Raw genomic sequence first — 13,515 nt, forward strand, 5'->3', positions numbered from 1 at the left:
TGAAATAAAGTTTGATTTCACATCATATCACCCAGCCCTTGGTTTATACTGAAGACGTCAGTGCTGACATGACGCATGAGACGTGACACTTCTCCAATAGCTGTCCAAAACTACATCTAGTTTACAGGAATCCACAACATATTAAAAGGTCAAGATTTTAACCTAGCAAGTCTTAACCTATCAACACGTTAATCCTGGTCTTTGGTTCAAAGTCTGGTAATTTGTACTCTCTCCATCACCCCTGACTTCCATGTGATGCAAGAACGTACTGAACTAGTGAAGAACGTTGTTGTTGCCAGTGACTAAAGTCCAGGCAACAATTATGTTTCTTTCAAAATGTATATGGCAAAAGTTTTTATTTGTACATATACATCATTTGTAGAAGACATGGTTGAAGTAGAGTGAGAAGTTATGTCACTGAGAGGATGTCAATATCAAACCACTGCACCTTCATACCAACGTGCTACAGATGTTCCTTGGTCACCTGGCAGGTCCAGTACAGAGAGGGGGGATTATATTTCTCATCCTGTAAAAACCTGGGTTACAGTCAATGTCGATGTTTGTTTACATTCTCGTTTCCTGCCATATCTGTGCAAAGCAACTATGGAATGCCTAAGGTTAAGCAAAGACTGGTTATGCCAAGTGAAATTACATTTGAAGTATGGTTAGCGCTTTGGGCTAATGGCTAATATGGTTAAGAGAAAGGCAAACATTAACCGCAAGTCTGTGATTTGGTGCAAAATCGGGTCTCCTAAATTAACTTCTACATGAACTTTCTCCACCTCTGGGATCTGAAGACCCACACCCTTTCTTTCCTTTAGGTGAATCTCCCTGCTCCTACGAACAAAGTACATACATGTGATATTCAAGCGGTACATCATCTATCCTAATCCAAAAACAGCTTATGTAAGCAGCCAGCACAGGATCCATCCCGATCTCTCACCATCTGAATTATTGATTCGTTCATATCTCACCTCTATGTCATGTGTCTTAATATATCTCTATCTTTTTAAATCTTTGACTCCCCTTCAGTCCTACTGCTTCTTATCTGGTGGAGGCTAATGTCCTACTGTGGTCAATAATAACAGATCTGACATGGACCAGACCACCATAGGAGGAGCATTGTTAAGATGAATGTACAAGTGAAACTACTGTTCGGGGACTGATATGCTGAGGTAAGGTAAGTTTCAATCACTATCACACCAGACTGATGTGCCGTGAAGGGATAACACTGCCTAACATCTGCTTGAACACCTGTGTTATGGTGGCTTAGGGGAAAAATCTACACTTTGCTGGTCTTGATTAAGGAAGGAAAGAAGACAGCATCAATTATAAAATCAACATGCTTCAGCAAATACGGCCTTATTAAGAGAAATGTGCTGTCTAGTTCTGCTAAAGTAAAGTAAACCTGTGCTGTGTATTTAACTTGGTCAGTGTGTTTTAAGATTTAGTGGAAAGTTGGATGTTAACCTAAAATTGTGGCCCTATATATCGAGATATTAGATGCAAAACTTTTTATTAGCTATGATATCACAAACTGTAGCGCACTTAGGTCCTGGTTATAATCTATCAGAACTAGGCCGTACAACAGGCTGTTCCAAAGAACTTTGGAAATCCAAAGTGTTTTTACTTGATCCAAACAGCCTCACTGGAAGGTGGAGTGAAAAGCCAGTCATCATGGGGGGGGGGGGAGAGACTCAATACTATAATGTCACAGCCAGAGTTCACAAAAATAGTGCCTGAAATAGTTGCGTAACAAATGAAAAAAGAGAGTTTAAACCCTGGCTTCTTTCTCACCGCCACAAAGATGTGACGTGGGTGTGATGTTGTTCAACAGATGTAGTACTTATTAATTAAACCAAGGTCTCCCACTGCACTGAAGCTTTAGTGATGTCCCTCACTTTTAAGCCGCTTTGGATAAAAGTGTCTGCCAAATGAGTAAATGTAAATGAATTTAAGATCATAGGTCTCTGAGAGTTACAGCGGCCCACTACTGCAAAATTATTGCTGCTGCTGCAATGTCATGAAGTCGCAATTACACTGACTGTATACTGGCAATCTTTGTTTGACTGTCTTTCAGGGTGTGCATGAGAGCCTGCAGTGTGCATGGTCTGGGACTGGACTCACTTTACTGAGGTGTAGTGCTGCCAGAATGCACCAGAACAACGCTACACCACTTTTTTTCTGGAAAAGTGAGGGAACATCATCTTCACAGTTTGCATAATCCTGTTCAAATTCATACTTCAAGATCCAATCACCAATAAAGCGTATGTCATGCTAGTGAGCCAATAAAAACCAATGGAATGGGGGCGTCGAGTGGTGCAGTGGGTTGAGCAGGCGCCCCATATGTAGAGGCTACAGTCCTCGCTGCAGTCGGCCCCGGTTCTAATCCCACATCGCATGTCATTCCCCCTCTCTCTGCCTCCCCATTTCCTGTCTCTCTCTACTGTGCTATCCAACAAAGGCATAAAAAGCCCAAAAAATATACTTAAAAAAAAAAAACTATGGAATGGTCAGTGTTATCTTATTGACATTTAAGGTGTATTGACTGACATCAATGTATGTCATGTGCTGAGTAACATGCAAGAAAACATTCCACCTTAAAAGTTGCCGGTAGCTGTTGTAGCCTGTGAGCGGCACAGTGAATTAAATTTATTTTTCTAGCTGTCATCAAGTAGTAAAGATGAAAAAGCAGCAAAACACCTTGTCATTCACTCCTCTGACGGTTTCTTTGTTTGAGATGCATTAGCAAAGAAAAATGACGAAGCCAGCCTTTTAACCTTGGACAGTTTGTGCTGCAGCCACAGTGTCGCCTCGAGATGAAAGTTTTCTCAAATATTTTCAAAATATGAAACTATTCAAGAAGTCAGTCCAACATTTGATTGAGTGATCAGTTATAGTTGACTAAACTTGCCATCACAGGAACAGTGGTTACATAACCAAATTCAACAATTCACTAATAATTCAAACACATCCAAAATTAAAATGTAATCAAAACAGAAATGGATGGGCAATCAAAACTCAAATAACCCCCTACCAAAACATTTTCTGAATTGAAAGTCTTATGAGGAAGAAGCAACTGAGTGCAACAACCCAATCCATCTTAAATTTTCTTTTGCTTCCTGATTTTACAAATAAAATAAAATGCTAGTTATTCGCTGTTTTTTTCCACATTTCACTCTGGGCAGCGCTACATCTTCAGGGCCGACTGGACGCTACAGTGAGTCACTATCAGAAAGTGACAAGAAGGTCCGGCCAAACTGGAACTAGCTGGTTAGCATGCTAACTTCAACAAAAGAAAAGAAGTGACAGAAACAAGAGTTAACATTGGTGTCTCTTTCCACCCTTGGAGCCAGTTCTTGTTGAATAAAGAAACGAAATTTGATGTTTAACACTTCTTCTAGACAGGTGGGTAAATAGCTGTTAATGCTAACGTTGCCTATGTGGCAATAGTAAAACTTACAAATAGCTCCTTTAAGCATATTCACTGTGGAGAACAGTTAGCTGCTAAATCCCTCTCAGCTCCTGTGCTGATTGTTAGCAAAGTCAGCTAAACTACTGTTGAACCTGACCTCTACTACCCATCCAGTGTGGATGACCAATCAGAAGAGATGAGAGAGCTCCGTGATGTGCTAGGATTTTAATACTGAACTCTAACCAGGACCTTTCTTATTTCTATGACTGTGTGGAAATCTGATGTTTTCATACTACAGATGAACAAAATCATCTGACATGCAGGCTGTTATAGCCTATGCATATGCACTGACCTGTTCTTCTATATTATTATTAACTTCATTTCATTATTTATTAATTTCTCATAATTATGGGCAATGTGTACTAAATAAAAAACATCAGTAAATGTGTTGAGATTTATAAAAATTAAAAATGTGTATAGATAAGAAAGAATATATCAGAAGCACATGACAAACAAAAATCTTCTTTTGATGAAGATGAATAACTGCGGATGATAGGAAACAGCTTAGATCATTTTTATCAAATGAAAAGACTGAGAATTTGAACAGAGGCTGTTGCATTATGGGAACTGCGGGATGCAGTGTTTTTGAATCTTGACCCACATCAGGAACTGAAAGTAAGGCTCTGTCAACCACTTATGAGTCCCCTCACAATATGAAAGTGTAATATGAAATTGCTGGAGTAACCCTTTAAAATGTGATTTCATAGAAACAAATATTTATGAACCTATGCATAATTAGTTAAGTTGACTCGTTAATACGGGGATGTCTGTGCTCAGGAAGCTCTTAGCTTGAACAGATTCTAATTTCATCAGATTCAATAATATGCAGGTATTATTATCTCCTAGATTTCAGTGGATTGTTAACTGCATAATATAAAAGCTTCTTTACTCTGCTATATATAAAAAGAGTTTTTTTCTGTTACAGAAATTGTTAAAATGTTGATTGATTTTTGTCTCCCTGCAGCTGCAACCCAACAATTTCAGAATCAGCCATGAAAAAATCCATATTGATTGTAGCCCCCCTCTCAGACTTTCATCTGCAAAATTAGTTCAGTAGCTGGTGGATTCACAGTATTTTATACTCTGTTCTTTGTTTGGATTTTAATATGAGAAAAGAAAAGCCAAAGTGAAGTGAAATGAGGTGAAGTGAAAGGAAATGAAATTTATCTGCTGATTAAACCTCGCTCTGCTCCATCCTGAAACCACTGAACAAGTGTGTGTGTGTGTGTGTGTGTGTGTGTGTGTGTGTGTGTGTGTGTGAGAGAGAGTATCCTCTCACAGATATGTACAGTATATTATCTGCATGGGAAAATGAAAGGTGCTGTCACATAGTTGGGTTATGTCATGACAGCACAGTACGTCTTTGTTTGACAGAGAGGGACAAGGCACAGGGCTGAGTGAAGGGGTGGAACAGGGTGAGAGAGAGTGAGACAAGGACAAGGTGAGTGAGAGACAAAGAGAGTGAGAAGAAAGAGACAGAGAAACATGGCTGTCAGCATGTTTCCTGCTATACTGGGGACATCTTTCAGCACGTCAGCACACTTACACTTAGACTAACAAGTCTGTCTGTCTCTCTCTCTCTCTTTCTCTCTCTCTCTCTCACACACACAAAATGTCCTCAAATATCTCCTTGACACTGGGGCTCATCGACAGCAGGAGCAGCTGATAAGGAGGTAGAGTCGGAGATGAACAATGCCACATATCTCTGCCAGCACACATAAACACATAAACACACACACACACACACACACACACACACACACACACACACACACACACACACACACACACACAGAGAAAGAGAGAGAGTACATGAGACGAACGACATGTACAGCATATACACACATAGATCAATGTGTAACCTAACTGTGGGTCAACTGAGATGCTGTAAAGGTCACAGGATCATAAAAGGTCATGAGTATTTGTAGCTCATTTCATGACAATCCACCCAAATGAGAAAACACAAATGTGAACATCATCAGGCGAAAGAGGAAAACTCAAGGGAATTCATCATCGTGGGACTATGAATGTCTGAGGTGGCTGTGCTGCTAAAATGGCTAAAAATCCTGTCAGTTTGTTTCCACTGTTATGTAGGCTGTATGACAAATGGTGCAGTAGTAGACCACACACAACGAAAAACTGACAAACTCATCATGTGCAATAATTAACATACACCAGCTGTGCAATATTCTTTAGCTGCTGCCATTTTTGCTATACTTAAATATCTATTTGTACAGATTATTTACTATTTGTCCACTGCAGTAACACTGGGACTAATAAAGTCTTATCTTATATGATGTGTATATTGAGTGATTTACAAATACGCCAAAATACCATGTTTTTATATGGCTGCTTGATTACATTAAAGGAAACGTCTGATTGTGGTGCTCCTAAAGTCACTGTTCTCCAAAGCTGACGGCGGAGGAAACTTCACTGCTGCAAGGAGTGAACAGACCTGGGTAAAAAAGAGAAGTGTCCTCAGATGAGAAATCCCAGCTGTGTAACTACAAAAAGTGAACTGATTGACACTGCTGTGCTGGAGACCGAAAAGTTGGCTCTCTATACGATAAGCAAGAGAAATTAAAACCTAACCCCAGCAATCAAAGCCTCTCAGGACATCTTTTTTTTTATCATTTGTTAAGTAGAATAATGTTTTATGTGAAATAATATGCAAGTTTTATATGTTATCATTGCAAATGAAAAGGCAGCTAATGTGGTTGGCCAGTAAGTTTCCTACTGAAGTAGTTCCTGATGACGTCAGCTTCAATAGCTAATCCAGGCTGCTAATTCCTGTGTTCTCTTTCAGTCAGGCTAAGTGTGTATGTACAGTGAATAGCATGACTGGACACAACCATGAGAATCACATCCAAGATGAAAAATATTGGATCTTTTCTTTAAATACTACGAGTTATAGACAAGCACAAGAGTTAAAAACTAGAAGTTTAAAGCTTGCCCATCATTAGTAGTAATAAACCACTGGTATCATCAGCAAGGCTGATGATATTGACCAAGAAAAAATTTGCATGAGTTGGTAATTTATCTTAATCCAGAGCGACCGCATCAAGGCTGAAGCACAGTCATGGTGTCCTTCTGACCCTGACTACTGAACAGATTTTAATATGAAATCCACACCTGCTTTAATTAGTTCAACTCTGCCTGCTACGGTTTGATTCAGAAATTATGTTACCTAATCATAATACAGTAAATTGCATTTTAGATCAGAGTAGGAGCTTTGATGTAGGAGCAGTTATCTAGCTCAGCAGCAGTGATGGTACATCTCTCAGTTTTGCTCACACCTGCCGGTCACATGACCAGGACAGTAAAGGTGTAGGGTCTGTACTAACTATACCTAACTGTACGTGTGTGTGTGTGTGTGTGTGTGTGTGTGTGTGTGTGTGTGTGTGTGTGTGAGTCTGAACTACTGCTGACAGGTGGTGCAGACTGAAGTGAAACTGCAGGTAGTTTCAAATAAATCTTCTTATGCAACTGCCATTCTGGATTTTTGACAACATATGGCAAATGTAAATAGAAGAAGAAGCAGAGGGTAATTTGTTTAAATTATTTTTTTCAATTACTAAAATTTGAAACTATGAAAATAAGTTTTACCTAATTTTGAAACTTTGCAGGAGACATATAATTATATTTACTACTTATATATATTATATTTTCTACCTATATTTTGGAAACACCCTGGTCCAATTTGTCAATTCAAATAATTTCAACATATTGTTTTTTTAAAGAATGTGAAGAATATGAAAAATATTTTTAAAGTATTAAAAAGATAAATTGTATTACTATTACAAATAATATTTCTGTGTGACAAAAACATTTCCATTAAATTAAATAGCTGAATTGTGCACATCAACTCATTTGTATTTTGATTTATTTTGGGTATTTACATACCTTGTCTTTGTATTCATTTGATTTAACTTCAAACAATCAAAAAGTCTGTTGAATGGACACATTAGATTTTGCTTTATTGATTTCTTGTGACGTCAGTCAAGGCTGAGGCTGAATCAGTTCATCTTTACATTAGGTGCTGCAGCACATGAGACATCGCAGCTGGTTCTGGCTCTGAAGTGATTGTGGATCAAACAGTGAAGACAGTGTAGCAGTGCACGAGTCTGGAGGTAATAAGATTTTCATCGATTGTGAATAATCATAAGCTGATTGCGTTTGATGCCTTCACAATAAAAACGCAATATTTCTTTTCAACATTGATTTTTTCCTAACACTGGAGCAAACTTATTACAGCACAACACTGTTCCTCAGCTCAGACTGGACACATTAACACTCAGCAACCTGAGACAAATGACTTCCTGTCTGACTGACCACAAAAGGAGAGATTAACAGCACACACACACACACACACACACACACACACACACACACACACACACACACACACACACACAGAGCATGGATATGCATGAATATAGCACAGCCCTGACATGCACGCAATACACTCCATCACATACCCACAACCACGGGACGTCGGTAACTGCTCAATCCAGTCACACCTGAATTAAGTCATTCGCCTCTAAAAATGTATCTCAGCTAAGAGCAGTAATTTCATGTATCTATCCATTCTAAATGTGAATGTTATGCAAGTTGTCTTTTTCATGATGTTAGGACATCTTTTTCTGGAGCAGTGAGCATTTAAAAAAAGCTAAATTTGGCTTTATCTGCCAGCAGCAAGAGCTTCACTTACTACACTGAGTGATGTAATGTTTTTTGTTTTTTTGACAGAAGAGGAAGAAGAAGAAGAAGAGTACTCGACAAAAATTATTACAGATATGTTAAAAACCTGTTTAATGCAGCCGAGGTTAAAGTTACATTCTCACTCTTATGGATGATGTCATAGTTTTTAAGATTAGTAGTTGTCGCGTTCACGCGTCTGTGCATGAGTGAGAAATTCCCCGTCCTGATGCACAGAGCAAAACTAAAGCATCTGTGAGCAACATGAATGTTTATGAGAAGATTCCCTTGAGGATTCAGCTCCTGCACCACAGAGGTGGAGCGACTCGCCCTCTCTGTTGTCGCACATCATGCATTCATAACGCAGCGCTGACACACACACAAACAAGGCAGCACTTCTCCTTTGGGCCTTCAGTACCTATACACCAGTGTACATAAAGCGCCATCAATGTCACTGGACTGCACTCCCGGTTTTTTTTCCTCCTTTATTTCCCTCCTTGTTACTGAAGGTGAACTTGTAGGGCACAAAACTGAATCCAGTGATTCTTTAAGATAAAAACATGAGCTACTGCTGAAAGACAAGAACCTTCATGAATTTTGAAATGAATAGTGATGTGCACATTAGTTTGTATGTGACTGAGACTGACAGACACACTATCCTTGTGTTAAATTGTTACAAAGATCTACTGCATCTCAATCTCAACAAATAAATCTGAAAATCTAAACTCAATGCTTTAAAATTCTGGCACCAAAGACATGATTATTACAACAAAAGAGATTGAAGCTCATGGAAAATACTTTTTTACACCATTCTTAAGTGAACCAACTGTTCTCCTAGGCCTAATCCCAATGTGCCAACCCTCATGCACTTAGACTTTGAGGCGTGTTCCCGATAAGTGCACGACGACTCTCTGGCAGATATTTTGGGCCCTTTATGCACAGTTTCTGTAAGTCTGCATTTCTGCACACGTTGCCTGAGAGAATTGCCTATAGTTCATAGCGTTGTGACATTAAACATGGGGTTGCAGTGGTTACCAGGGGATACCCGGAAGCACAAAAAAATGGCATACAACCACCATAAAACAGAAAAAATAAAAAAAGAAGGTAGAAGAGGAACGGTTAAAAAACATTTATGTTACAAGAAAAAATAAGTTTAGCTGTAAGTATGAACACAGAGCTCAGCAGTGATTCAGAGCCAGAACTGTGTGTAGTCATTTGTTGTCTATTGACAATGATAAATCTGCTTTTCATCAGATCTGATCCAACATTGCTCTTGTTTACAAATAGGAAGCAAAGGGAGGAAATAAAAAATGTCAAAAGTCTCAAACCCAGAAACTGTACGCAATGTTAATTTGATGTCACAAAGTGATGTCCCTTTCCATTTCCTCTTTATAGCATTCTGAGCCGCTGCAGCCTCTCACACTCAATCATTTATCAGCTGATGGCAGTTAATCATGTGAGGGTTCAGGGCTTTAGGGGGGACACAAGGATCGGACATTTCTGTCTGATATACACCACACCTTGACATGACCATCATCTGCGACTGCTCATTATGTTTTGGCTCATCAGTTACTTGTTTGCAACGTTACGTGTAATCCATCCAGTACCTTTGTGTTGTTGAGTCTCTCTCCTTTATCAACATCCCTCTCTTTCTTCTTCTCCTCCTTCTTCTTTTCACGCTCCTTCTGAGGAGAAAAAAAAAGAGCCAGTGTCAGACAGTGGCAGGTTTGCTACGGTTTATACAGCATGTAGTATTCATATCATACCATGTAAGGTCAATGTGGCGCTACATGACCTGTACATGTTCAAACACATGTATTCAATGAGCAACCTCAATACTCTATTGGCAGAGTAAAGAGCTTACAAAACGTCTTTTTAATCATTCGAGACAAGTGTGACATTAACAATAATAATTAATATTCATACACACTTCGACTGAATCTGTATATAATATGTATTAATGAATGATGTTCAGTATAGCTGAAGGTATAGATGCATAAAAAGATTCTGCGGCAAAAAGCATATCACATCAATAACTGACATGTCCCTGCCCTGCCATGCTATAATTAGCAATATAATACTAATTAGGCATACTGAAAGAAAGCACTTTTCTTCATTAAATCACCATTTGACATCCATTATAATATTCTATAGGAGGACACATGAAGCCTAATGGTAAAGATTTGCTATACCTCATAGCAGGTTGAAAACAATTAGATCTCTCCTTCCTTAATGTGATTTTAATGCACTCACAATGCAGATTTAATGTGCAGACATTATTAGCGTTCGGAGAGTTGATGTAGTGTTTTCAGGTTAATGCTTCTGTCTTGCTTTGTTATATGCAAATGAGCCAGTGCTGATGCCAGCCACCGACATGCTTTAGTTAATGACTGTCAGGAAACCAAAGAGAAGAGCTTTACCTTAGCGAGTGAAGCCTCCAGTCGAGCCATTATTGTAACAATAACAGTCTGTTTACTTCATTGGATGTTCGTGTTTTTATAGTTATTTATGCTGAGATTTTTATTTTTTTGTCTTGAGAACATAATAAACAGGAGTGAATAACATCAATATTTAGAGACATGCAAATCAGATTTAACACTGAGAGCGTCTAAAATTATTCCGCAGTCACTGTTTTTTGAATATTTATATATATATATATATATATATATAAAAAACCAAACACAGCACATTATAAACTCTGTCACCCACAGAGAGCCAGGGTCAGATGTCATGATGGCTTCACCCAGGGAGAAAGATATGTTTATTTTTGCTTGAATTTTAATTTCTGAAGATTTTTCAAGACAAAGAAATTAAAGCGATGAAGTCAGAAGCATTTCAGCAGAATAGAGGCCAGATATTGGTTTCCACTCTGGTCTGGTCTTTAGTAAATGACCTTAAATTACTGATAACTTCATATTCTTGCCTGTCTACATTTTCTTTGTTGACATATCCATCAGTGAGTGTGAGTGTATTATCTCTGGGGCTCTGGCTCAGGCACCACCTCTGTGACTCAATGAGCTAATGAGGCTAGCATTGGGCAATTTTCTCCAGCAGCATTATACTCCCATGTGAACCCAGGCTATTACACTCCCATCTGATCATACTAATACAACACAGCAAATTACAGCCGAGATCTCCCTCCACATATCACGGGGCTTTTGTTTCTCACATATTTAAAGAGTTAACACGAGGGGCAATAATCACAGGCCCTCTCCCCACCCCCACCCTCCACCCCTCCCTCTTTCAGCCAACCACAGTTATGGCAGTTGGCATTCTCCATCATATCTTTCCACACCTCATGACGTGTTCCAGCCGAGGTCAAGGAAAAGTGGCTATGAAAGGAGACACAGACTCATTTTGCATCATCACTGACACGCAGCGCTGCGCAACAGTCATGTTTATGAAATGTAAGATATTGCATTGTTTGATTGTTAGCAGAAAGTAGTGTAGATGCCACGGACACCTCTTTTTCGTTCCATTGTGAAACTTACATCCCTTCTAGAGAAACGATGCTGTTGATTGTTCCAGTCACTGAATGAATCAATACTCTAAGCTTATCAACTTAAACAGTTCTGCATGAGGACCTCCAGTATTTAGCTAATGAAAAATGAGAAAAACTCTTCAATGTGTGAAGATACATTTGATCAATTACTCTGCTCATTTCATCTCGTCTTCATGCTGGAGCTGGTTGTGAACATTAATCAGACTGCTACTTAAAACTGTGGCGTCTCTGTCCTCTCATCCAACACAAGCTGATGAAAGATCTTTGAGTTTGAGTCATCTCTAACTTTTTAAAAGCCAAACCTAATTACATTCAATAAAGAAGGCTTTTAACAAGGATTTAATACAGCGATGCAAAGCTGGAATCAGATTTGATAAAATGTTGTTGAACTGCTGCAAGATGTAAAAAGTAATTAGGAAAAAAGGACAAAAACAAGTGTCAATTTTGTGATCTCTGGCTTCCTCGGACAGCGTTTGAGTTTAGCAAAGTTCACGTGTGAGTGACCTGTTTTACATGATGTTTGAATAAAGACTTCAAACCAGAGCTCAAGAGAAAGGGATCTCCTATACTGTAAAATAAAATGACATCTTTTATGTGGTTAAATACTTTATGAGGTTAAAATGAAAGAAATTAGCCAACATTAGTTACAGTGCTAGGGGCTGCCGCGATTAGTCGCCACAGGTAGATGTTGACACTGAAAATGCGTCAACATCAATATTTTAAGTCAACGCATCGTTTCCCATTCAGTGATTTATTCATATATTTATTTTCAATGTTTGCACTGTTTCTCTGTCCTCTGCTCTCTGGGAGAGGTGGGGCTGCACTCACTCACACACACACACACACACACACACACACACACACACAAACACACACACACACACACACAGCGTGAACAGCAGAGCAGAGGCTGCGGCTCAAGGAATCAGTAGTAGTGTGACCTGGATCAATAAGTGTATGGATAAGGTAAAGATAAAATCCTAACAATACCCATCCCTACAGCTGGTTAGTGTCTGACTTCGGAAGCATGAGTTTAAATTCCTTCACTCTAAGTCTTGTTTAACCAGAGTTATTTTGTGATAATTATTTTTTTGGCGCACAGTGAGATTAGTCACAAACATGTGAAGGATGACTTCATGTAATTGTTGTCTGTTCATTAGTAGATGGAGCTTTTTAATATCTTTTGTCCTTGTAGCTGCTAAATTCTCTCATAAAGCCATAATGTCGTCCGCTGTTGCCTGAGAGTTTACACTGAATAAGCGTTTGAGCAAATGTTTAGACCAGAATCTGAGTGTGTGTAAAGCAGATCTTCTGGAGGGGAATTAATTGTTTAGATTAATCGACCAATTGATAAAATGAGTCTATAGAAAAATATGCTATGAGCCGATCAAATAGTCTACCACTGGCTGAATAAAGTTGACTGTTATGGCCTTCACTAGGGCCAACAAAACAGTGACACAGGACATGACAACACCACAACAACTCTACAGGACAACAATGCAGCAGAACACCACCACCACAACACCACAGCAGACTACAGAGGAGACCTGTACCTCCTGTCTGTTCCTGTCAGCCTGGGAGGATGGTGAGGTGGAGGGAGGAGCAGCTTCAGATGACTTCTGCTGGAAGACAGAGAATTTCAGACAGAGGGTTAGACGCAGACAACAGAGGAAGAGGACGGGGGGGGGGGACGGGGGGGGGGGGTGACGGCAGACAGGAAGAACAAGGAGAACAGACTGCGGAGAGAGAGAGAGAAAGAGAGCAATGCAGAAGGAAGAAGAGTGAAGCGGAGCAGAGAGAGAGCAGAGTTAATTAGAGGGAATGAAGGAGAATTTCTCCA

General features: G+C 39.3%; 1 protein-coding gene across 4 annotated transcripts in view; it reads right to left on the minus strand.

Moving 5' to 3' along the window:
- LOC111669530 (stromal membrane-associated protein 1-like) overlaps positions 1-13,515 on the minus strand; it is a 112,594-nt gene that overhangs the window by 60,356 nt on the left and 38,723 nt on the right. For 2 of the 4 annotated variants that reach the window (XM_023425874.2, XM_023425871.2), the window contains exons 5-6: positions 13,229-13,297; positions 9,781-9,858 (exon numbers count right to left, since the gene is read on the minus strand). In XM_023425874.2, the coding sequence (XP_023281642.1) occupies positions 9,781-9,858; positions 13,229-13,297 (147 nt within the window). The remainder of the gene's footprint in view (positions 1-9,780; positions 9,859-13,228; positions 13,298-13,515) is intronic. The other 2 variants (XM_023425873.2, XM_087179155.1) reach the window with 2 other exon arrangements.

Source organism: Seriola lalandi, unplaced genomic scaffold (assembly GCF_002814215.2).
Source record: "Seriola lalandi dorsalis isolate HSWRI2012SDOR001 ecotype SW California unplaced genomic scaffold, Sedor1 jcf7180002054795, whole genome shotgun sequence".
Taxonomy (NCBI): domain Eukaryota; kingdom Metazoa; phylum Chordata; class Actinopteri; order Carangiformes; family Carangidae; genus Seriola; species Seriola lalandi.